The sequence below is a fragment of the Entelurus aequoreus genome, linkage group LG06 (genome assembly GCF_033978785.1).
Source record: "Entelurus aequoreus isolate RoL-2023_Sb linkage group LG06, RoL_Eaeq_v1.1, whole genome shotgun sequence".
Lineage (NCBI taxonomy): Eukaryota > Metazoa > Chordata > Actinopteri > Syngnathiformes > Syngnathidae > Entelurus > Entelurus aequoreus.
In genome coordinates this window covers 38,080,821-38,105,929 of record NC_084736.1, presented here as the reverse complement: position 1 = coordinate 38,105,929, position 25,109 = coordinate 38,080,821, and the positions used below count along the sequence as shown (strand labels likewise).

Genomic DNA, 25,109 nt, shown 5'->3' with positions numbered 1-25,109 from the left:
ATTTATATATACCGTATTTTTCGGAGTATAAGTCGCTCCGGAGTATAAGTCGCGCCGGCTGAAAATGCACAATAAAGAAGGAAAAAAAACATATATAAGTCGCACTGGAGTATAAGTCTAATTTTTGGGGGGGAATTTATTTGATAAAACCCAACACCAAGAATAGACATTTGAAAGGCAATTTAAAATAAATACAGAATAGTGAACAACAGGCGGAATAAGTGTACGTTATATGACGCATAAATAACCAACTGAGAACGTGCCTGGTATGTTAACGTAACATATTATGGTAAGAGTCATTCAAATAACTATAACATATAGAACATGCTATATGTTTACCAAACAATCTGTCACTCCTAATCGCTAAATCCGATGAAATCTTATACGTCTAGTCTCTTACGTGAATGACCTAAATAATATTATTTGATATTTTACGGTAATGTGTTAATAATTTCACACATAAGTCGCTCCTGAGTATAAGTCGCACCCCCGGCCAAACTATGAAAAAAACTGCGACTTATAGCCCGAAAAATACGGTACACATATACATTCATACATAAATATACATATATATACATGTATATATACACATATACATATATTGCATATATATACACACATACATATAAATCTGCATATATATACTGTATATACGCACCTTTATATATATACACATACAATTATCTCTATATAAATTATCATCTATTTAATTAATATATATAGAATTAAAATATATTTTTTAATCGATATTTGATTTTTCGAATCGATTATTAATCGCAATTCATTCCATAATATATTTTATGACACCTCGAATACACACACACACACACACACACACGCACGCACACGCACACAAGCACACACGCACACACGCACACGCACACACACACACATTCATATATACATATGTACATATATATATAAATACATACATACATATATATATTTTCATATATATACATACATACTGTACATATACACACATATATATACATATACACATATATATATATATAAACATATATATATTTTTATATTTATATACACACACACACACACACACACACACACACACACACACACACACACACACACACACACACACACACACACACACACACACACATCCATATATACATACATACATATATACATATATATATATATATATATATATTTATACATATACATACATGTCTTTACATATATATACATACATACTGTACATATACACACATATATATATACATATACACATATATATATATTTATTTATATTTATATATATACAAACACACACACATATTAGGGCTGTATAAAATTACCATTAGAGTTTCCTTATGTGATTAATCAAAAATAAATATTGTTCGCGGGGTAATCCTGCAATTTATTCAGATGGCACATATCTGTATTAGTGCAGCATCAATACAGTTATTGAGTGTGACATACACTCACTGAAGTATCAGCAGTGTACAGCAAACATGTATGACGTTATGAAGTAAAAATCTTGTACGTAAAGATGTACCATTTTGTACCATCTTCATTGTTTGCCAGGGGAAAAAGTAACTAAAAACAAACTGAAAAGCAGATTCGAAATGATCTTTAGTTGTTTGTTTTAAATAGTTGAATGCCATTTTTGTGTGTCTTTTCATTTTTTAGCTGGCTGACTAATTCCTGGTTCATAATCAAGAATGTTTACATCCTTCCACAGCACACCTACAAATAAATGAGTGTGTTTGTGTTTGTGTGACAGGCCAATAGTGTAGGAAATATTGTCCTTGCATTGTGAAAAAAGAGAAAGTGTATTTTTATTAAGTGTAATTGTTGTGATGGTGCAAGGAAAAGATCCAAGATAATACATTCAAGTTACTTACAGCACCAATGACATCATCACCACGCCCCCACCTGCCCCCCGGCCCACCACAGAGCTCCCCCCGCGGCCGCAGCTGCGGCCGCCATCACGGTGAGGGCGGCCTTCAGCACGCCGCAGGGGGTCCTGCGGAATGCGGCGGGGGCGGCGCTGGCCAACATGGCCACGGTGACGGTGAGGGTGAAGAAGATGGAGACGGCGGTGTTGATGGCCACGATCTGGCCGAACTTGGCGAAAGGCACGATGACGCAGAAGAAAAGCGGGACCGTGGAGATCACCGTGGTAACGGCGCTGGACACTATAGCAACGCCCACATGGTTGACTGCCTCCATGCTGCGGCTCTGCCTCGCCGCCGCGGGATCCTGCCAACAAAACGCTGATTAATATTGTCTATGTTTGACACCACAACATTTTCTTCATTTTTACGTCGCAGGAACATTCGACATCTTTTCTACTCTAATATTACATCTAAAACATTTATTATTATCACATATTATCATATCACAACATATTGTATTATTATAACACATTATAATATCACAACATATATTATTATCACATATTATAATATCACAACATATTATATTATAACATATTATAATATCACAACATATTGTATTATTATCACATATTATAATATCACAACATATTATATTATTATAACATATTATAATATCACAACATATAATTTATAAGATAAGCTCCAGCACCCCACTCCCCCACCCACTCCCCCCCCCCCACACACACTCACACCGTGAGTGACTGCTCGCTGTTGCTGTTGCGAAAAAGCTAAGTATCGTTCTATCTGTGTGCTCTTAATTGTTTTACAGCTTTCTTTACTACTTCCCAAACATACTTAGTAGTCCTATTTAACTTGCAAATCACCCGATCTCTGTCTCACCACCCCGCCCTCAGCTAGCTAGCTGCTAAGCTAACGAAGCTAACGCGGAGAAGGCGGCGTCGGTCTGAAGGAATTTACTCCAGCACACCGCGCCCTCTTCCCTGAAGACAGCAGGAACTTCACTCGGTGACAGAAAATACCGTGAGTATGGCTCCCTGCGCTTCGTGCACCATTATCATGGATAAGCTGGCTCTGCTAGAGGGCCGTGTCCGCCAGTTAGAGCAGAGTAATCTCCTAACTTTAGATGTTCCGGACACATCTGCTAGCATTAGCTGTAGCGAGCTAACTAGCCCAGCTTGTAGCAGCCCTAAGCGGCCTATAAGCAACAGTGAACCGGTTGAGACGCATAATAGATTTAGCCTTTTAGCTAGTCCTACACCCCAGTCTACCGGGCACCACACCTTAGTCATAGGGGACTCCATCACCCGAAACATCAAGCTTAGCAAACCAGCCACAATTAAGTGTATTCCCGGGGCCAGAGCACCTGACATTGAAGCTAATCTTAGGGAGCTAACTCGCAACAGGCCTAGTAAACACGTACGACAGGCTAATCGCACCACTAGTTATGCGAACATAGTTGTAGACGTTGGCTCCAATGACACTAGGATGAGACAGTCAGAGATTACAGAGAAAAACGTAGTCAGGATTTGTAATCTCGCTAGAGAGATGTCCAGGCATCGAGTACTTGTCTCTGACCCCTGCCTGCGAGAGGCAATGATGAGAGATATAGCAGATTAGTCTCGCTTAAGAAGTGGCTGTCTAGCTTTTGTAGACAACAGGGAATAACGTTTATTGATAATTGGCCCTCTTTCTGGGGCAAACCAGGCTTGCTGATGAGAGACGGCCTTCACCCTAACCAGGAAGGCGCCATCATCCTGCCGAGGAAACATAGATTTCTGTTTAAGTCACACTTGACTAACTACACTAGACCAAGCCCGGTCACAGGCAATTACAGAGTCTGCTAGTCCGGGTGAGGAGTCAGTTAAGCTAGAACTAGCCAGCGCCAGGCTGGAAAATCCCTGCACACATAGCATTTCTCTTAGAATAACACACACAAGAAATACGTTACACACATACAGTTGTTGACAAAATACTCTGTACATTATATACCTCAGCTAACTAAACTATCAATTCGTCACTTTCTGTCAATGAGAAAGGACGCAAAGAAAAAGGCTCCGCTTCTGCTACCGGAGTTTTTGTTAAGTCTGAAGATTTTGACCACTGAATTGCGATCACAGCCACAGGAGAGTCACCTGGCATCTTCGATCTGATTTTGGTCAGTTGAGAGGCACTGATACGCTGAAATAAGGCGAGTTGGAAGAGCCGTTAGCCTCAAGCAAACGGCGCCTTGCCGCAGTTCAAAGCGGTTGCCTAGCAACCAAAAGCTATGGCGAGTTTACAGCTGTTTTAAAGTGATTCCGACGTCGCAGAGTGATATAAGTTGACAGGTTGACACCTCAAATTGATCTCTGAACGGCGCAAGGTACGAAATTGTTGAAAAAACAAGTTCAAAGTGCAGCAAGTCGCTAAAGAAGTAACTGCCGTTAAGACATAAGAGGCACTAACGTCAGCGACTGCCGCGATGCGAAAAGCTAAAGGAAAGACTGAAATCCCGAAACGTTCGGGGTCAGCCGACACAGAACACAAATGGGAACAAGATTTGAGGCTGGACACAGTACATGATGGTAATCAAGAAGGGATACTACAAAAACTATTCCATGAATTTAAAGAAGAAGTGATAGAAGAATGGAAAGAAATGATGGATGGATGGAAAGAAAGGATGGGTGGATAAAAAGAAATGATGGGTGGATGGAAAGAAGATATGAAAGAAATGAAAGAAGAAATTAAAGAAATGAAAAAAGATCTGAGAAAAGCAACAACAGAACACACAAGATGTGAAAAGTCTGCAGCAAAATATAGAAAGTCTGCAAACTCAGAACAACTCCAGAAATAATGAAGCCACTGAAATAAGCAAACAAATGAAGACCCTTCAAGAGGACAAAAACATGCTGAGGAATATCATAGATGAAATGGATCAGGATAAACGAATGAATGATATCATCGTGACAGGGCACCGAATTAAACCAAGATCCTATGCGAAAGCTGTGAATAAAGAAGGTGAACCAGATGAAATGGATATGGTCTCAGCAGAACAGCAAGTGGTCAACTTTCTGCAATCAAAAGAAATTGAAATTGACATTAATACCATCGAAACATGCATCCATACTTGCCAACCTTGAGACCTCCAATATCGGGAGGTGTGTGTGTGTGTGTGTGTGTGTGTGTGGGGTGGGGTGGGGGGGGAGGTGGGTGAGTGGGTGGGGGGTGGGGTGGGGGCGTGGTCGGGGGGCGTGGTTGGGGCGTGGCTAAAGGTGTGGTTAAGAGGAGAGTATATTTACAGCTAGAATTCACCAAATCAAGTATTTCATATATATATATATATATATATATATATATATATATATATATATATATATATATATATATATATATATATATATATATATGAAATACTTGACTTTCAGTGAATTCTAGCTATATATATATATTTTTTTTAATGTTTTATTTTATTATACATATAAATAAAAGACATACTTGAATTTCAGTGTTCTGCAGGTTATCCAGTAGGTGGCAGTATTGTCCTGTTTAAGAGTGTCACAACATTGCTGTTTACGGCAGACGAACTGCTTTACGGTAGACTAAACGTGACTGCTTTGATTCATTGATTGAGACTTTAATTAGTAGGTTGCACAGTGAAGTACATATTCCGTACAATTGACCACTAAATGGTAACACCCGAATAAGTTTTTCAACTTGTTTAAGTTGGGGTCCACTTAAATTGATTCATGATACAGATATATACTATCATCATAATACAGTCATCACAGAAGATAATCACATTGAATTATTTACATTATTTACAATCAGGGGTGTGGAGGGGGGGGGGGGGGGTAGGATATGGACATCAAGTAGTGGACATAGGGAGAGAGGGAGAGAGAGAGAGAGAGAGAGAGAGAGAGGTCAGAAGGCATAAGAAAAAGTATCTGCATTTGATTGTTTACATTTGATTATTAGCAATCCGGGGAGGGTGTTAGTTTAGGGTTGTAGCTGCCTGGAGGTGAACTTTTATTGCGGTTTTGAAGGAGGATAGAGATGCCCTTTCTTTTATACCTGTTGGGAGCGCATTCCACATTGATGTGGCATAGAAAGAGAATGAGTTAAGACCTTTGTTAGTTCGGAATCTGGGTTTAACGTGGTTAGTGGAGCTCCCCCGGGTGTTGTGGTTATGGCGGTCATTTACGTTAAGGAAGTAGTTTGACATGTACTTCGGTATCAGGGAGGTGTAGCGGATTTTATAGACTAGGCTCAGTGCAAGTTGTTTAACTCTGTCCTCCACCTTGAGCCAGCCCACTTTAGAGAAGTGGGTAGGAGTGAGGTGGGATCTGGGGTGGAGGTCTAGAAGTAACCTGACTAGCTTGTTCTGAGATGTTTGGAGTTTAGATTTGAGGGTTTTGGAGGTGCTAGGCTACCAGGAGGTGCATGCGTAATCGAAAAAGGGTTGAACTAGAGTTCCCGCCAGAATCCTCAAGGTGCTTTTGTTGACCAGAGAGGAGATTCTGTAGAGAAATCTCGTTCGTTGGTTAACCTTTTTGATTACCTTGGTTGCCATTTTATCACAGGAAAGGTTAGCCTCTAGAATGGAACCTAGGTAGGTGACCTCATCTTTCCTGGTGATAACAATGTCACCCACTTTTATGGTGAAGTCATTGACTTTCTTAAGGTTGATGTGGGACCCAAACAGGATGGATTCTGTTTTACCCAAGTGTATGGATAGCTTGTTGTCAGCGAGCCAGGTGCAAGTTCTACAGAGCTCAGCACTGAGGATTTTCTCCACCTGTGACTTGTCCTTGCCGGATACCAGCAGGGCAGAGTCATCCGCAAACAAAAACAATTCACAGTCGCATGCCGATGACATGTCGTTTATGTATATTAGGAACAGTAAAGGTCCCAATATACTGCCTTGGGGGACTCCACAGCTCACCGAGAGGGGGGGCGGGGGGGGGACACGGTGCCGTTCACCTCTACCACCTGCTCCCTCCCCTCCAAGTAAGATTGCATCCAGCTCCATGAGGTTTTGTTGAATCCGATTGCTCTGAGCTTATCCAACAGTATAGCGTGGTTAACGGTGTCAAAGGCCTTCTGAAGGTCCAGCATGACCATGCCCCAGTATTTGCCCGCGTCCACCTCATGTTTGATGTGGTCGGTCAGATAGAGAAGGCATGTGTCAGTGGAGTGGTTAGTTCTGAAGCCGGATTGGAATGAGTTTATTAGTGGCAAGGTAACTATCGACCTGTTCATAAACTATTTTCTCCATTACTTTCGAAATGGAACTGAGAATAGAAACAGGTCGGTAGTTGCCAGGTTCCAATTTGCTTCCTTTTTTAAAGAGGGGAGTTACTCTTGCTATCTTAAAATCTTTTGGTACTTGGCCTTGTGTAATTGATAGGTTTATTATGTGCGTGATGATCGGGGCAATGTTGGAGGCAGAGTCCCTGAGGAATCTGGAGGGAATATTATCAAGGCCGGTGGCCTTGTTAGGGTGGAGCGCGCTCAATTTTTTAAACACCTCATCAGCTTTGACCATTTCTAATTTGAAATCATCGTTGGATACTCCTAGCTTTCTGTAGAAGGCTTTAATGTGTTCTACACCAAAGCGACCAGAGTGGTGGGACAGCTTGTTGACAAGAGTTGCGGCTATGCTGGTGAAAAAGATGTTAAGTCTGCTAGCTACCTCCATTTTGTCTGTAATGAGGGAGTCACCCTCCTTGATGCTGATGTTGGTGAGTCTTGTTTTAAGTTTCTGGCTGCAACCAGGAAGCTGGTTGTTGAGAATTTTCCAGAGCTCACGTGGCTTATTTGTGTTTTCCTCTATTTTGTCGTTAATGTAATTTTTTAAAAAGGATTTAGTCAGGTTGGTTGACTTATTTCTTAATTTATTGCATTGCTTTTTGAGAGTTGAAAGGAGTAATTTGAGGTTGATATTATTGGGTTGTTTATCTACTTCTGTTTTACATTTTTGGTATTCAGAGTATTTCCTGTCTCTGTCTTTTATGGCAGCTAATAGGTCCGGATTCATCCATGGTTCCGAGCGGGCTTTGATCCTGACTGTTTTCACGGGAGCCATGTCATTTAGTATCTTTAGGAACGCCGTTTTGAAGCGATCCCAAGCAACATCGACCATGTTGCTCGCGAGCACGGGGGACCAGTCCCACTCATCTAATTTTAAATTGAAATTGTCATTGGAGTATTTTTTGAGGGATCTGGATTGGGCTGTTATGTGGCCATTGGCTGTAGGTTTAGCTATTTTGCGGGTGCAGAAGGTTAGATAGTGGTCGCTAAGACCACAGATCATGACCCCACTATTTTTTATTTTAGGCCGGTCTGAAATGAGAATGAGATCTATGGTTGATTGGGTGGAATCACACACCCTTGTAGGTAGCGCTATTAGCTGGGAAAGACCGTGCAGATTACAAAACTTGCTGAAGGATCTGAAGACAGGCGCATCTTTGCGTTGAATATCTGTGTTCAGATCCCCAGTTATAATTTTCTCCACGTTGTCTGTCCCTGCCAAGCATTCTTCCAAAGCCCCATAGAAATCACTCTGATTAGGGGGTCTATAAACAGCAGTGGCGTGCGGTGAGGTTAATGTCTGGTGAGGCACGACTGCATCATCACAGTCAGATTTACAAACATATGAACCTGCAGTGCGGGTGTACCTAATGTTGTGTCCCTGCGGTCGTTCGCGGCTCCTGCAGCGCGAGCATTGTTCTTTTTGCACTTTTTGGCTTCTTGTTAAGTGACTTTTTTTGGGTGGATTCGGTCTTGCACATGGAGGGTTTGGGTGTGGGCTTTGGTTGGTGTGGCCGCGGCGCTCCCGTCGGGCGGTGCATTCTGCGGCGGAGATGCTTGGCACCAGGAGGCGGGGTTATGAGACGAGCCTCACACAGTGTGTCTTTGCAGCAGAGTTTTATGAATGCTCAGCACAAGAAATACGTTACACACATACAGTTGTTGACAAAATACACTGTACCTTATATACCTCAGCTAACTAAACTATGGAAATGTATAATATAATTCATATAGCAATACGGTCTCACTGCACAGCAGGCCAGCAGTTAACTGAGTCATTGCGCACAATCCATGTTGAGGCACAAATCAGTGACGTGCCTCAACTGGCTGCTGATCACCGCACCGTCTCTTCTCAGTATTTGAACGGCAAATGTGAAAATAAAAATAAAAATAATCTAAAACTGGTGAAGTTAAATAGAAAATAACTTCAGTATAATCACTGGATACATATAACAATTTAATTATTATTTGTTTCTTTTTACTTTTTTTTTTTTTTTCCATGATGGCAGGTGAGGCCGTGCCTCCCCTGCCTCTAGTGACGGCACGCCACTGATAAACAGTCCCTATTAGTACCGGCTTAGCGTTTTTGAATTTGATTTCCGCCCACACAGATTCCAGGTCATTGTGGTTAAGATCAGTGCGAGTTATGTATTTAATATCCTGGTGAATATACATACAAACGCCCCCACCGTGTTTATTCCTATCCTTTCTGATAACCGAAAAGTTTTCTATTTCTATCTCTGAGTCAGAAATACTTTGATCAAATTTGGTTTCAGAGAAACACAAGATTTTTACCTTCGTGTTGAGGAACATTTCTCTGATTTGGTCAAGTTTGGCTCCAGAGAGGCTGTTCACATTAAGGTGGATGATGTGTAGTCCACTGGAACCAAAACGAGCATCCGAGTACGCTGTGTTGTGGTACTGACCAGAAAAATTGTTGGTTATTATTGCTGTTGAAGTTGGAGAGCAAGGAGAGAGAGGAGAGAGAGAGAGAGGCATATTGATCGTCCTCCAGGTGAAGGGGGAGGGAGGGGGAGGGGCGGAGTTGGAGAGGGGGAGAGGGGAGGCCAGGTAGGGATGCTGGGGGTGGGGGTGGATTTCCTTTTTGCTGTTGTTGTGTGTTGTTACCGCGCTGGGAGGACGTTAATGAAATTGCCTAACAATAAACCCACATAAGAAACCAAGAACTCTCTCTCCTTGTTGTGCACTCTAATCTCTAAAAGCCGTAGATGTTATGACGTCATTGGGCAGGCAAGCTGCTGGGAAAGCGGACGTGAGAACGGCTGTCCCCACTCAGGTCCGCATTGAGCTGGAGGGGGCGTGGCCTCCAGCTCCGGCTGAATACCGGGAGTTTGTCGGGAGAAAATCTCTGCCGGGAGGTTGTCGGGAGAGGCGCTGAATACCGGGATTCTCCCGCTAAAAACGGGAGGGTTGGCAAGTATGCATGCATCCCACTGAACGGAAGAAACAACAACGCCACTCCAGTCGTGCTCGTGAAACTCGTAAACAGAAAATCTAAAATGGCACTGCTGAGACAGGGAAAGAAGCTGAAGGGAAAAAATGTGTACATGAATGAGCATCTCACAAAACGTAATGCTGGAATCGTCAAGAAAGCACCCGACTTGAGAAAGCAGGGAAAAATTCAGGGAACTTGGAGCGCCAACTGTGAAATCTACATCAAGCTAAATGGAGGTCCAGAAGCAAGAGTACTTGCTGTCCATGACATCAAGGACCTGGACAATTTTTAAAATGTACACAGCTTCCACAACAACGATGATAATGGACTCTGACAGAAAAGTCAAAGTCAAAGTCAAAGTCAGCTTTATTGTCAAACAACTGTTTGTACAGGACATACAGGTGGACGAAATTACGTTCCTCTCACAACCACGGTGTCTATAAATATAAAGTGTAAAAGAAGAATAAAAAAGACAACAATTTAAACAGTCGCATGAGGGGGGGGGAAAATATACAGGGGAAGAAGATATTACCAGAATATCTATAATATCTATCTATTGTATATACAGTATTGCAACGTAAGTATTCAAGTATTTAGATGGGAGTGCAAAGTGCAATGTAAACAGTGTAAACAGTTAAAACAGTTAGCAGCATTTTGAGTCCGGAGTAAAGTGGCTAAGTGATAGATGGTGTGTGTGTGTGTGTGTGTGTGTGTGTGTGTGTGTGTGTGTGTGTGTGTGTGTGTGTGGGTGAGTGGGGGGGGGGGGGGGTGTAGTGTCTCAGTTCACAGTTCAGATCAGATTGCAGGGCAGAGTGAGAAGGGGGGGGGGGGGGGGGGCGGGAGAGAGTTCAGCTTCCTGACAGCCTGATGGATGAAGCTGTCTCTCAGCCTACAGCTTCGAGCTCGGAGGCTTCTCAGTCGTCTGCCGGATGGCAGCAGTCTGAAGAAGCCGTGTGAGGGGTGTGTGATGTCGCCTGCCACGCGGAGTGCTTTGCGTGACAGGCGTGTGTTGTAAATGTCCTGGAGGGAGGGGAGGGGGGCACCGACGATCTTCTCAGCTGCCCTAACTGTGCGCTGCAGCGTCCTGCGGCAGGACGCCGTGCAGCCTCCGTACCACACAGTTATGCAGCTGGTCAGGATGCTCTCAATGACGCCCCGGTAGAAGGAGTGCATGATGGAGGCTGAGGCTTTTGCTCTTCGCAGTTTGCGGAGGAAGTAGAGGCGCTGTTGAGCCCTCTTGGCCAGTGATGCAGTGTTGGTTTTCCAGGAGAGGTCATCTGTGATGTGCACACCCAGGTATTTGGTGCTGCTCACTCTCTCCACCACCGCACCGTTGATGGTCAGAGGAGGGTGCTGGGTGTGCGCTCTCCTGAAGTCCACAACAATCTCCCTTGTTTTCTCTACATTGAGAGAGAGATTGTTGTCACCGCACCATGTGGCCAGTTGGCTCACCTCGTCTCTGTAGCCGGTCTCATCGTTATTGTGGATGAGACCTACCACAGTTGTGTCGTCCGCAAACTTGACGAAGAGGTTGGTGCTGTGCTTCGGCGTGCAGTCGTGGGTCAGCAGGGTGAAGAGAAGGGGGCTCAGCACACATCCTTGAGGGGCCCCTGTGTTCATGATGATGGTGCTGGATGTGTACCTGCCGACCCGGACTGCCTGTGGTCTCCCAGTCAGGAAGTCCAGCAGCCAGTTGCACAGCGACGTGTTCAGCCCCAGCCGGTCCAGTTTGTGAATCAGCTGCTGTGGGATGATGGTGTTAAATGCTGAACTGAAGTCTATGAACAGCATCCTGGCGTAGGAGTCTTTAGTGTCCAGGTGGGTGAGAGCTGAGTGGAGGGCTGTGGAGATTGCATCATCGGTCGATCTGTTGGCCCGATATGCAAACTGGTAGGGGTCCAGGGTGGGGGGGAGGATGGACTTGATGTGCTGCAAGACTAGCCGTTCGAAGCACTTTGTGATGATGGGCGTCAGTGCAACGGGACGGTAATCGTTGTAGCTGGATGGGGAAGCCTTCTTGGGAACCGGGATGATGGTGGTGGCTTTGAGGCACGTGGGAACAGCAGCTTGGCTCAGGGAGGTGTTGAAGATGTCCGTGAAGACATCTGTGAGCTCCGCTGCACAGTCTCTCAGCACACGACCAGGTATGTTGTCCGGGCCTCCAGCTTTGCGTGCGTTGACTCTGGAGAGGGAACGCCTCACGCTGGCCGAAGACAGGGACAGCACCTGGTCATCCGGAGGGGGTGGAGTCTTCCGTGCAGGCGTGCTGTTTTTTGCCTCAAAGCGTCCAAAGAACTCGTTCAGGCTGTTCAGCAGAGCGGTGTCACTGTCACAGGTCTGTGGTCGGGGTTTATAGTCCGTGATGGTCTGGATCCCCCGCCACAGGCTCCTGGTGTCTCTGCTGTCACTGAAGCGGTGGGCTATCCTGCTGCCGTACTGCCTCTTAGCATCTCTGATGCCACGGTTCAGGTTGGCCCTGGCTGTTCTCAGGCCAGCCTCATCTCCTGCTCTGAAGGCAGCGTTCCGGGCTCTCAGCAACCTATGGACTTCCCCCGTCAGCCATGGTTTCTGATTTTCCCGTACCGTGATGGTCCTGGTCTCTGTGACATCATCGATGCATTTAGTGATGTATGCAGTGACAGTCTCTGTATATTCCTGTATGTCGATGTGGTGGTTGTAGGTGGCTGCCTGCTTGAAAATGTCCCAGTCTGTGGTGTCAAAACAGTCCTGCAGAGCAGAGGAGGCATCCACTGGCCACACCCTCACTTGCTTCTGAACTGGTCTGGTGACTTTAGCCCTCGGCCTGTATGCTGGCATTAGCATGACAGTGAGGTGGTCAGAAGCACCCAGGTGGGGGAGGGGTGACGCCTTGTAAGCTCCTCTCTGAGTGGTGAAGACCATGTCCAGTGTGTTATTACCTCTTGTAGGAAAGTCAATGTGTTGATGTAGCTGTGGACACACTGACTTGAGGTTAGCCTGGTTGAAATCACCAGCCACGATGAGGAAGCCGTCTGGATGGGCTGTCTGGTGTTCGGTGATGGCACAGTTCAGTTCAGATAGTGCCCTGTCTCTGTCCTTGTTGTTAGAGCAGGGGGGAATATAAACAGCAGCTAGTAGAATGGCTGTAAACTCCCTCGGTAGGTGGAAAGGCCGACACTTTAAAAACATGAACTCCACCAGGGCTGAGCAGTGCTTCTGTGTAACAACAGTGTCCTTACACCATGCATCACTGATGTAAACACAGACCCCGCCACCGCGGGTCTTACCTCCTGCAGTGAGGGCCCTGTCTGCCCGATAGCATGTTAGCTGGTCGAGCTGGATGGCGGAGTCCGGGATGCCGTCGTGGAGCCACGTTTCAGTGAACACAAAAGCACAACACTCTCTCACCGTCTTCTGTGTGGATCGGATGAGCTGTATGTGGTCCCGTTTGTTGTCCAGGGAGCGTACGTTGGCTAGGAGGATGGATGGAATAGCCGGCTTGTTTGGGCTAGCCGCTAGCCTGGCTCGGATACCTCCGCGCTTGCCGCGCTTCCGCCTTCTCGCACACCGCTTGCGGCGCCTCCTCTGCGGGCACGGAGCAGCTGTGGGGGTCGGTGTTGTGGTGGGCCGCCGGAGTAATCCGAGGCTTCGTAGCACCTCGACGTCCGCCGGGTTTAAGTCCTTAACTCCGGTGCTGCCTATGGCGAGCAGTCCCTCACGGCTGTATGTTTGCCGTGGGGCAGATAAACGCGACGAACACTTACACACACGAGACGAAAAAACACACGTAAAACAAGAAAACACCGCATTATCAGGAGAGAGAGTGGTCGCTGCGTGTACACGCGCCGCCATCTTGGATCCAACAAGCACCTAAATTCAACATCGGCACTACTATGTTCCAAGGGACGACTAAACAAGAGGACCCACATTCAGGATTGCATCCACCTACACTTATAGAGATTATTGAAACAACATCAAAGATTGTTGAACAAGAAAATATGGAACTAAAAAATGTCTGCAACAAAGATCACAAAAACCAGAATTTGGAAAATAATATAGATCCAGATACAAATTTTTTCTCCCACATCAGTAATAATTGTTTTTATTATTCAGATGATCAATATAATAGCAACATTACATTTGATAACAAATTGTCAATTATTAATTTTAATAGCAGAAGCTTGTATGCAAACTACAACAACATTAAGAACTTTTTGGAACACATCAACGAACCCTTCAAAGTGATTGCTGTCACAGAAACATGGCTTGATGATAAAAAAGGAATAGATTTTGATATGGAAGGATATGAACTAAACTACATCAACAGAACCAACAAAAATGGAGGAGGAGTAGCTGTGTACGTGATGAAGAACCTGAACTACAAAGTGGTAAAAAAACATGTCATTTGCTATAGATAATATCTTAGAATGTATAACCATTGAAATATGTCAGGAAAAAAGCAACAACATATTCATCAGTTGTATATATAGATCACCTAAGTCAAGTATAGAAACATTTGAAGAATGGATCAAGGCAACTTACATGGACAATGGTCAAAGAATAATGTTCTTATGTGGTGACTTTAATATTGACTTATTGAACCCTAACAAGCAAAAGTCTATTGATGACTTCTTTGATACAATGTACAGCGTCAGTTTATATCCTAAAATCACAAAGCCAAGCAGAATCACAGGACACTGTGCCACGCTTATTGATAATATTTTTACCAATTATTTTGATGATAACACTTCAAGTGGTCTACTTATAACCGACGTTAGTGATCATCTGCCAGTTTTTACAATATATGATGGAAACAACAAGAAGAACATGGAAGACAAAAGGACATTTCGAAGACTATGCACAGAGAAGAGGATGATTGCTTTCAAAATTGAGCTACAAAAGCAAGATTGGGACAATGTGTACAATGAAAAAGAGGTTGATGAAGCATATGAACATTTCTTAAACAAGTTCATAACACTTTATGACAAACATTGTTCATGGATACAACTCAGTAACAAGCAGAGAAAGAATAATCAACCATGGATGACAAAAGGATTAAAAAATGCTTGTAAGAAGAAGAATACACTATATATAAAATTTATAGCACAAAGAACTACAGAGGCAGAAATTAAGTACAAAAAGTATAAAAACAAGTTAACATACATACTACGATCATGTAGAAAAGAATATTACAGTGAATTATTGGACAGGAACAAAAATAATATGAGAGCAACATGGGGCATCCTCAATAGCATTATTAAAAATGGCACTAAGAGGGACAACCCTCAATACTTCTTAGACGAAAATAAAAAAAATGACAACATAAAGGAAGTAGTTGAAAGCTTCAATAATTATTTTGTAAATATTGGACCAAAATTGGAAGAAAGCATTCCAGACCCAGTTTCAATTGAGGAGTATAATGATACTATAGAGTGAAATCCCAACTCCATGTACCTCAGTAATGTGACACAGGAGGAAATAGTTATAATCGTGAAAAAATGTAAATCTAAGACTTCAACTGATTGTAACGGAATTGATATGGAAACGATAAAAAAGGTTATTAAAGAGATCTCAGGACCTGTTTCTTTACTTCCACAATTTTTCAAAATCATTGAAAAACTGTTCAATAACAGATTAGAGAGTTTCATAAATAAAAATAGAATACTCGAAGAGAACCAATATGGATACAGAGCTAATGTTTCAACTTCAATGGCTTTAATTGAAATTACAGAAGAAATTACCAATGCAATAGATCGTAAAAAATGTGCGGCAGCAGTGTTTATGGATCTAACTAAAGCATTTGACACAATTAATCACAATATTTTAATTAAAAAACTGGAACGGCAGTTTTAGCAACTGTTATGTAAAAGAAAAGGGGTAGGTTTGAGTTTGAGTTTATTTCGAACATGCAAGCATACAACATTATACATCACAATTTCCAGTATCTCTTTTCAACATGTTCGAAAAGGAGTAGGAAGAAGCAGAGGTTATTTAATCCTACCCCTTTTCTTTTACATAACAGTTGCTAAAACTGCCGTTCACTTCCTGTTCTCAATTTATTCACAATATACTCCATAAGTAATCACAATAAAAATCAATAAATAAATAATAATTGGTGAAGTAAATTACATTTCATATGATGAGATAAGTAAGATTATTTTGAGAGTGAAAGAATGGATGAATTAAATAAATTCAGTATTCTTCTTCTTTGTACTTTGTAAACACTTTACATTTGAAGAGTTTCTTGAAGTGGATCATATCAGTACATTGTTTGATTGCTTTGCTTAATCCATTCCATAATTTAATCCCACATACTGATTTACTGAAGGTCTTAAGTGTTGTACGTGCATACAAATGTTTTAAATTACATTTCTCTCTAAGATTATATTTCTCCTCTTTTTTTGAGAAGAATTGTTGTATATTCTTGGGTAGCAGGTTATAGTTTGCTTTGTGTATAATTTTAGCTGTTTGCAAATTCACTATGTCGTGTAGTTTCAGTATCTTTGATTCAATAAATAAAGGATTTGTATGTTCTCTATATCCAACATTATGTATTATTCTAACTGATCTTTTTTGTAACACCGTTAATGAATGAAGTGTACTTTTGTAATTATTTCCCCATATTTCTGCACAGTAGCTCAGATATGGTAACACTAGCGAGCAGTAGAGAATATGAAGTGATTTTTGGTCTAGAACATGTTTTGCTTTATTCATTATTGACGTGTTTCTTGCTACTTTATGTTGTATATTTTTTACGTGAGATTTCCAGTTCAATTTATCATCAATAATTATACCTAGAAATTTGGTTTCATTTACTCTTTCAATTTCTATTCCGTCTATTTGTATTTGTGTTTGACTTTCTCTTCTACTGTTACCAAATAGCATTATTATATTTATTTTACTGAGATTCAACGATAGTCTGTTTTTGTCAAACCATCTTTTTAATTTGTTAATTTCTTCTGTTATTATTTATATTATCTTCTGTGTGTTCTCTCATGAACAAAACGCTGTTGTATCATCCGCAAATAATACTAACTTTAAATCTTTTGTAACTTTACAAATATCATTTATATAGAGATTGAATAATTTAGGTCCTAGTATTGATCCCTGAGGTACACCACAGGATATATTTATATACACCGCAGGATTTATTTATATTTATTTATATGAAGACCCCAGTGAAGCTTTTGCCCCTAACCCCCCACCCCCACTCAACACTAACTGCTGATTAATCTGAGGGATTGTACTATCTAGTCCTATGAGCTCAACTGATAAACTGGAGAAATCCAGTGACTGCTGTGAAAGGGCAGCTGACAACTAGGGAAAGACCTTGTGACAGCTTGGAAAGACAGCTGACAGGAGGGAAAGACCCCGACGGGGCTGTCATGGACTAGCTATCCATGATGGCAGGCTCTGTCGCTTAATAAGTAGACAAAGGCCACCCCTCATTGCTACGACACGCCCAAAGAGAAAAATACCCCTAGAGTCTGCGAGAGCGGGGGCGGAAGAAGACTCATCGGGTGTACACCCGGCAAATGACCCTGGATTGAACACGACGACGAAACAGATAATCAGCACAGAACAAGTAACATCAGCTGAAGGACAAGAGCGCCAAGTATGCAGCTGTGGCTGGTCCAAAATAACATCCATCAGAGGCCTTAAAATACATCAAGGGCGGATGAAGTGCTTGAAGAAAACGAAGCCTGGACCTCGCATTGATCTCTATCTTTTGAGAGAAAGGTCAAGTCAGGCGAGTGAAGCTCAGCGGCAGGATTTAACCCACAGTCCACCGAGCATCAATACCCCAGAGGCTGAAAGTAATTCAAGCACTACATCAGAGATTGTGGAACCAAGCACTTGCAACCTGCTTTGGAGAAGAACATGCAAGGCCACAGACCTCATGTGAAGTGGCTAAAGTCCAGCAGCAAGAAAGAGTGGGGAATAATCGATGCATACCTGATCAAGATCCTGGACGGAATCAAAGGAACGGTGTTAATCCCAAAGGAAAATGATGCCTCAAACATTGATCAATTCCGGCAGATCAACCTGGTAAACGTTGAAGGGAAGGTCTTCTTTAGCATCGTTGCTAAAAGGATGACAACGTACCTGAAGCAAAACAGCTTGATTGATACATCCGTGCAGAAAGCTGGAATACCTGGTTTCTCAGGCTGCTTGGAGCATACAAGCATGATATGGCACCAAATCCAATCTGCCAAGAGGGAAGGAAGAGACCTGCACGTCTTATTCCTAGACCTAGCCAATGCTTTTGGATCCGTCCCTCATTCTCTCATCTGGACAGCCTTCAACTTCTTTCACATCCCAAATGCCATCACAAACCTGGTGAAAAACTACTTCCGTGATCTGCAATTCTGTGTCAAAACAACAGAATACACAACATCATGGCAATCTCTGGAAGTGGGAATAATGGCTGGATGTACCATCTCCCCTCTAGCCTTCACCATGGCAATGGAAGTGATAATTCGAGCTTCCAAATGGGTTGTGGGTGGAGAACCTCTGAAAAGGGGACAGCGTCTACCTCCCATCCCTGCCTACATGGACGACATGACCACCTTGACCTCAACCATTGCATGCACTAAACATCTGCTGGGAAAGCTTCATGCCAACATTACATGGGCACGGATGAAGTTTAAACCCAGCAAGTCCAGGAGCATATCTATCGTCAAGGGGAAACTCACGGACCAGAGGTTCTACATCGTGGATACTCCCATTCCGTTGGTGTCAGAGCTGCCAGTCAAGAGTCTAGGGCGATTGTACAATGCAAGTCTCAAAGACTCGGACCAGAGCAATCAGCTGAGGGAAGAAACCATCAAAGGCCTTGCCCGCATTGACAAGACCTTACTTCCTGGCAAGTTGAAACTGTGGTGCCTACAGTTTGGATTGCTCCCCCGTTTGATGTGGCCACTAACGGGGTCTATGAGATCCCCATGTCCAAAGTCGAGAAGCTGGAGAGAACAGTCAGTGCATACATCAAGAAGTGGCTTGGCCTTCCACGGTGCCTCAGTAACATCGGCCTATATGGTCATGGTGCCCTGGAACTGCCCATCTCTAGCCTCACGGAGGAGTTTAAATGCACCAAGGTGAGGCTGAGCATGACGCTGACTGAGTCTCAAGATGAGGTGATCCGAGCGGTTGCTCCCAGACTGACAACCGGGAGGAAATGGATCCCATCTGAGGCCGTGCAACAAGCCAAATCTGCTCTCAGGCATGGAGACATAGTGGGACAAGTGCAGCACAGAAGAGGTGGGTTTGGACTTGGGGCTAGTCGACCCACATGGCACAAGGCAACATCAGCCCAGATGAGAAAGCTGGTGGTTGATCAGTTTCGACAACAAGAGGAGGCAGACAGATGTGCAACAGCAGTGGCACAGTCCAAACAGGGACAGTGGACTAGCTGGGAAAACCTGGAGCATCGTAAGCTCACATGGAAGGATCTTTGGGAAATGGAAGGGAGCCAAATCAGCTTCATCATCAGAGCCACCTACAATGTTCTTCCCACACCCAATAACTTAAACCAATGGTTTGGAGAAGATCCTTCTTGTGCACTCTGTCAAACCCCTGCAACACTCCGTCACATACTCACCGGCTGCAAAATCAGTTTGTCTCAAGGCAGCTACACCTGGAGGCACAACCAGGTCTTAAGACAGCTGGCGATCACTCTGGAGGAAAGGAGAAATAACAACAAGGCCCTCCCTCCCCTAATCCCTAGTCACTCAATCACCACTCAGTTTGTAAGAGCAGGACAACTCCCACCAAAACCATCTGCAAGAGTGGAGGCAACCCTTCTGGACTCTGCCCGGGACTGGAAAATGCAGGTTGACTTGGACCACAAACTCATCTTCCCGCCTGAAATCATTACAACCAGCTTCAGGCCGGACCTGGTCTTGTGGTCAACCTCCCAGAAGACTGTGTTCATTGTTGAACTAACTGTACCATGGAAAGCAGCAGTTGGTGAAGCATATGAGCGCAAACAACTGAGGTATGCGTACATAGCAGCCGAGGCAGAGCAGCTGAGGTAGAGCAGCCGAGGCAGAGCAGCGCGGCTGGCGTGCCCGAGTGCTTCCAGTTGAAGTCGGGTACAGAGGCTTCGTTGCTACGTCCACAACCAAGCTCCTCAAAGGAATGGGATTGAGAGGTCAGGCCTTCCGGCGGGCTGTCAAATCGCTGTCGGATGCTGCTGAACGAAGTAGCAGATGGATATGGTTCAAGAGAAAGGACCCAAACTGGGCTGCTAAATGAAATCTAGGGGTAAAGGCAGAGGGGGGCACACCTGGGACGCCAGATGTCGCCGTTGAGCCCTCCGGAGGTGTCGTGGGCCTATCAACAAAACACAAATGAAGGAGGGTGCCCACCTGAAGACCCCAGTGAAGCTTTTGCCCCTAACCCCCCACCCCCCACTCAACACTAACTGCTGATTAATCTGAGGGATTGTACTATCTAGTCCTATGAGCTCAACAGCGTTGTAGATGTGTGTTCGCCTAGCTTCACGTATTGTTTCCTGTTCGTTAGATAACTTCTTATCCAGTTTAAGACAAACCCTCTGATGCCGTATCGTTCTAGTTTTTTAATTAAAATATTGTAATTAATTGTGTCAAATGCTTTAGTTAGATCCATAAAAACTGCTGCCGCACATTTTTTACTATCTATTGCATTGGTAATTTCTTCTGTAATTTCAATTAAAGCCATTGAAGTTGAAACATTAGCTCTGTATCCATATTGGTTCTCTTCGAGTATTCTATTTTTATTTATGAAACTCTCTAACCTGTTATTGAACAGTTTTTCAATGATTTTAGAACATTGTGGAAGTAAAGAAACAGGTCTATAATTTGTAAATTGATGTTTGTCTCCAGTCTTATAAATTGGTGCAACTTCAGCTATTTTCATTTTGTTTGGAAATTTTCCTGTTTGAAACGATAGGTTACTAATATACATTAATGGTACTGGAATCTCTTCAATAACCTTTTTTATCGTTTCCATATCAATTCCGTTACAATCAGTTGAAGTCTTAGATTTACATTTTTTCACGATTGTAACTATTTCCTCCTGTGTCACATTACTGAGGAACATGGAGTTGGGATTTCGCTCTATGGTATCATTATAGTCCTCAATTGAAACTGGGTCTGGAATCCTTTCTTCCAATTTTGGTCCAATATTTACAAATTAATTATTGAAGCTTTCAACTACTTACTTTATGTTGTCATTTTTTTTATTTTCGTCTAAGAAGTATTGAGGGTAGTCCCTCTTAGTGCCATTTTCAATAATGCTATTGAGGATGCCCCATGTTGCTCTCATATTATTTTTGTTCCTGTCCAATAATTCACTGTAATATTCTTTTCTACATGATCGTAGTATGTACGTTAACTTGTTTTTATACTTTTTGTACTTAATATCTCCCTCTGTAGTTCTTTGTGCTATAAATTTTCTATATAGTGTATTCTTCTTCTTACAAGCATTTTTTAATCCTTTTGTCATCCATGGTTGATTATTCTTTCTCTGCTTATTACTGAGTTGTAACCATGGACAATGTATGTCATAAAGTATTATGAACTTGTTTAAGAAATGTTCATATGCTTCATCAACCTCTTTTTCATTGTACACATTGTCCCAATCTTGCTTTTGTAGCTCAATTTTGAAAGCAATCATCCTCTTCTCTGTGCATAGTCTTCGAAATGTCCTTTTGTCTTCCATGTTCTTCTTGTAGTTTCCATCATATATTGTAAAAACTGGCAGATGATCACTAACGTCGGTCATAAGTAGACCACTTGTAGTGTTATTATCAAAATCATTGGTAAAAATATTATCAATAAGCATGGCACAGTGTCCTGTGATTCTGCTTGGCTTTGTGATTTTAGGATATAAACTGATGCTGTACATTGTATCAATGAAGTCATCAATAGACTTTTGCTTGTTAGGGTTCGATAAGTCAATATTAAAGTCACCACATAAGAAAATTATTCTTTGACCATTGTCCATGTAAGTAGCCTTGATCCAGTCTTCAAATGTTTCTATACTTGACTTAGGTTCACTTAGGTGAATGAATGAACCTATCATTCATTCACCAGGTGTGAATGAATGATGGGTTCCACATGTAAAGCGACTTTGGGTACTTAGAAAAGCGCTATATAAATCCCAGGTATTATTATTATTATTATTAGGTGATCTATATAAACAACTGATGAATATGTTTTTGCTTTTTTCCTGACATATTTCAATGGTTATCATCATCGGCATCGCAGTCTCGGAAGACCATTGATTTCCTGTGCCTCGGAGTCAGGTCTTGTCGCAGCGTCTCCTGTGGCTGTGTAGGCCAATTCGTGAGAGACATTCCCGGCCACAGATGTCACATATCCAGACCACTGAAGGCGGTCCTGGGCTGCATCTTCCCAGCTGTCGGGGCTGATGTCAAAAGACTTGAGGTCTTGTTTGCAGACGTCCTTGTAACGCAGCTGGGGACGGCCAATCTGCCTCTTGCCAGTTGTGAGTTCAGCATAGAGGATGTCCTTTGGGATTCGCCCATCGTCCATCCGCCGGACATGGCCCAGCCAGCGGAGACGTCGCTGCCTCAGTAGGGAGCACATGCTGGGAAGCTGTGCTCTTTCCAGGACCGATTGGTTTGTGATCCTGTCCCTCCAGGTGATGCCCAGTAGACGCCTAAGGCAGCGAAGATGGAAGATGTTTAGCCGCCGCTCTTGGTGGGAGTATAGGGTCCAGGTTTCACTACCGTACAGTAGAGTGCTGGTGACACAGGCTCTGTACACCTGCACCTTAGTGTGGATAGTGAGCTTGCGGTTTTCCCATACTCTCGCTGTAAGCTTCCCAAAAGTTGAGGCAGCTTTTCCGATACGGCCACTGAGTTCGGCATCGAGTGACAGGTTGTCGGTGATGGTGGAACCGAGGTAGGTGAAGGTGTTTACGACTTCCAGGGTGTAGTTGTTGATGGTGATAGAGGGGGGTGGTTCAGTTCCCTGTCCCATCGTCTTGGTTTTGCTCAGACTGATGGTCAGGCTGAAGTCCTGACAGGCTTTGGTGAACTGGTCCATTAGGGTTTGCAGGTGCTCCTGGGAGTGTGCTACCACTGCTGCGTCGTCAGCAAACAGCATGTCCCGGATGACGAGTGGCCTGACCTTTGTTTTGGCTTTCAGACGGGCATGGTTGAACAGTTTACCGTCTGTCCTTGTGTGAAGGTAGACTCCTTCAGTTGCTGTACCAAATGCTTGGCGCAGGAGGAGGGAAAAGAAGATCCCAAACAGGGTGGGCGCCAGCACGCATCCCTGCTTGACACCACAGCAGATTTTGAAGGGGTCTGATGTGGACCCATCGAACTGGATGGTGCCATGCATGTCGGTGTGGAAGGACTGGAGGATGCAAAGGAGTTTGGGGGGACAGCCTATTCGTTCAACCAGCTGAAAGAGGCCACTCCTGCTCACAAGGTCGAAAGCTTTCGTAAGGTCAATAAATGCCATGTAGAGTGGTTTTCTCTGCTCTCTACACTTCTCCTGCAGCTGTCTCAGAGAGAAAATCATGTCAGTAGTAGACCTTCCTGCTCTGAACCCTGCCTGAGATTCTGGGTATATTTTCTCAGTGAGAACCTGGAGTCTATTCAGTGCAACTCTGGCAAAGAGTTTGCCGGTAGTGCGGAGTAGAGAGATACCACGGTAGTTGTTACAATCACTCCTGTCTCCCTTATTCTTGTACAGGGTTATGATGGTAGCATCCCTCATGTCCTGTGGGACAGCACCTTCACTCCAGCACAGACAGAGGAGCTTGTGAAGTTGGTCGAGGAGAGCAGGCTTTCCACACTTGAGGATTTCAGCTGTGATTCCGTCATTGCCAGGTGATTTACCGCATGCTAGGCTGTCAATCGCTTTGCTTAGCTCCTCAGTTGTTGGTTCCATGTCCAGTTCTTCCATTACAGGTTGACACACAACATGGCGTAAGGCTGCATCGGAGACAGTGTTGTCGCTGGCGTAGAGTTCGGAGTAGTGTTCTACCCAGCGGTCGAGTTGTTTAGAGCGGTCAGTGATGATTTCTCCCAGTGCCGATTTCAGCGGAGCAGTTGTGTGGTGTAATGGTCCAAGCGCCTTTTTGATGCCGTCGTACATGCCTTTGATGTTACCGGAGTCAGCGGCTGATTGGATGTTGCTGCAAAGCTGTAGCCAATAGCTGTTAGCACAGCGACGGGGGGGTTGGGGGTCCTTTAGGTTTGGCTCTGTAGATAATTTTTGTCTGCAGTTTCACTTTACAGCAGACGAGGGAGTGATCGGTGTCACAGTCTGCACTGTGAAAGGTACGGGTTTGGAGGACACTTCTGAGGTCAGAGCGCCGTGTTATGATCAGGTCCAACTGGTGCCAGTGGCCAGATCTTGGGTGTCTCCAGGAGACTTTGTGGCGGGGTTTGGACTGAAAGTATGAGTTAGTGATGCAGAGATTGTGAAATGTACAGAACTCAAGGAGACGCTGCCCATTCTCGTTCATTCTACCAATGCCATGGTAACCCAAGCAAGATGGCCAGGAGTTATGATCTGAGCCAACTCTTGCGTTAAAGTCACCAAGCAAGTAGAGCTGATCTTGTTTGGGGATGTTTCTCACAGTCGCCTCAAGCTCATCATAGAATTTGTCCTTTATTTCGTGGGAGGAGCTAAGTGTTGGTGCATACACACTCACCAGGTGGACAGGTCCCAGGGTGGTGTTAAGGCAGAGGGTTAAAATTCTCTCTGATCCACCTGTAGGTAGTACTATTGCTCCTAGTAGAGTGTTCTTGATTGCAAAGCCAACTCCGTATTCTCTGGTTTCACCCAGAGGCTTCCCCTGCCAGAAAAAGGTGTAATCTCTTTCTCTCAGTGAGCCTGATGAGAGGAGTCGGGTTTCCTGAAGGGTAGAGATGTCAATTCGTCGCTTCAGGAGTTCGTTGTTAATGACTGCAGTCTTGCGGGCGTCGCTTATATCGAGCAGGTTGTCAGTTAGTCCGGGGGTCA

At 43.8% G+C, this 25,109-nt stretch overlaps 1 protein-coding gene across 3 annotated transcripts in view; it reads right to left on the bottom strand.

Annotated features, from left to right (window-relative positions):
* Positions 1-1,759: 1,759 nt before the first annotated feature.
* The window catches only part of disp3 (dispatched RND transporter family member 3), a 98,256-nt gene continuing 74,906 nt past the window's right edge, over positions 1,760-25,109 (bottom strand). For all 3 annotated transcript variants that reach the window (XM_062050698.1, XM_062050697.1, XM_062050699.1), the window contains one exon: positions 1,760-2,232. In XM_062050698.1, the coding sequence (XP_061906682.1) occupies positions 1,891-2,232 (342 nt within the window). In that variant the 3' untranslated portion in view covers positions 1,760-1,890. The remainder of the gene's footprint in view (positions 2,233-25,109) is intronic.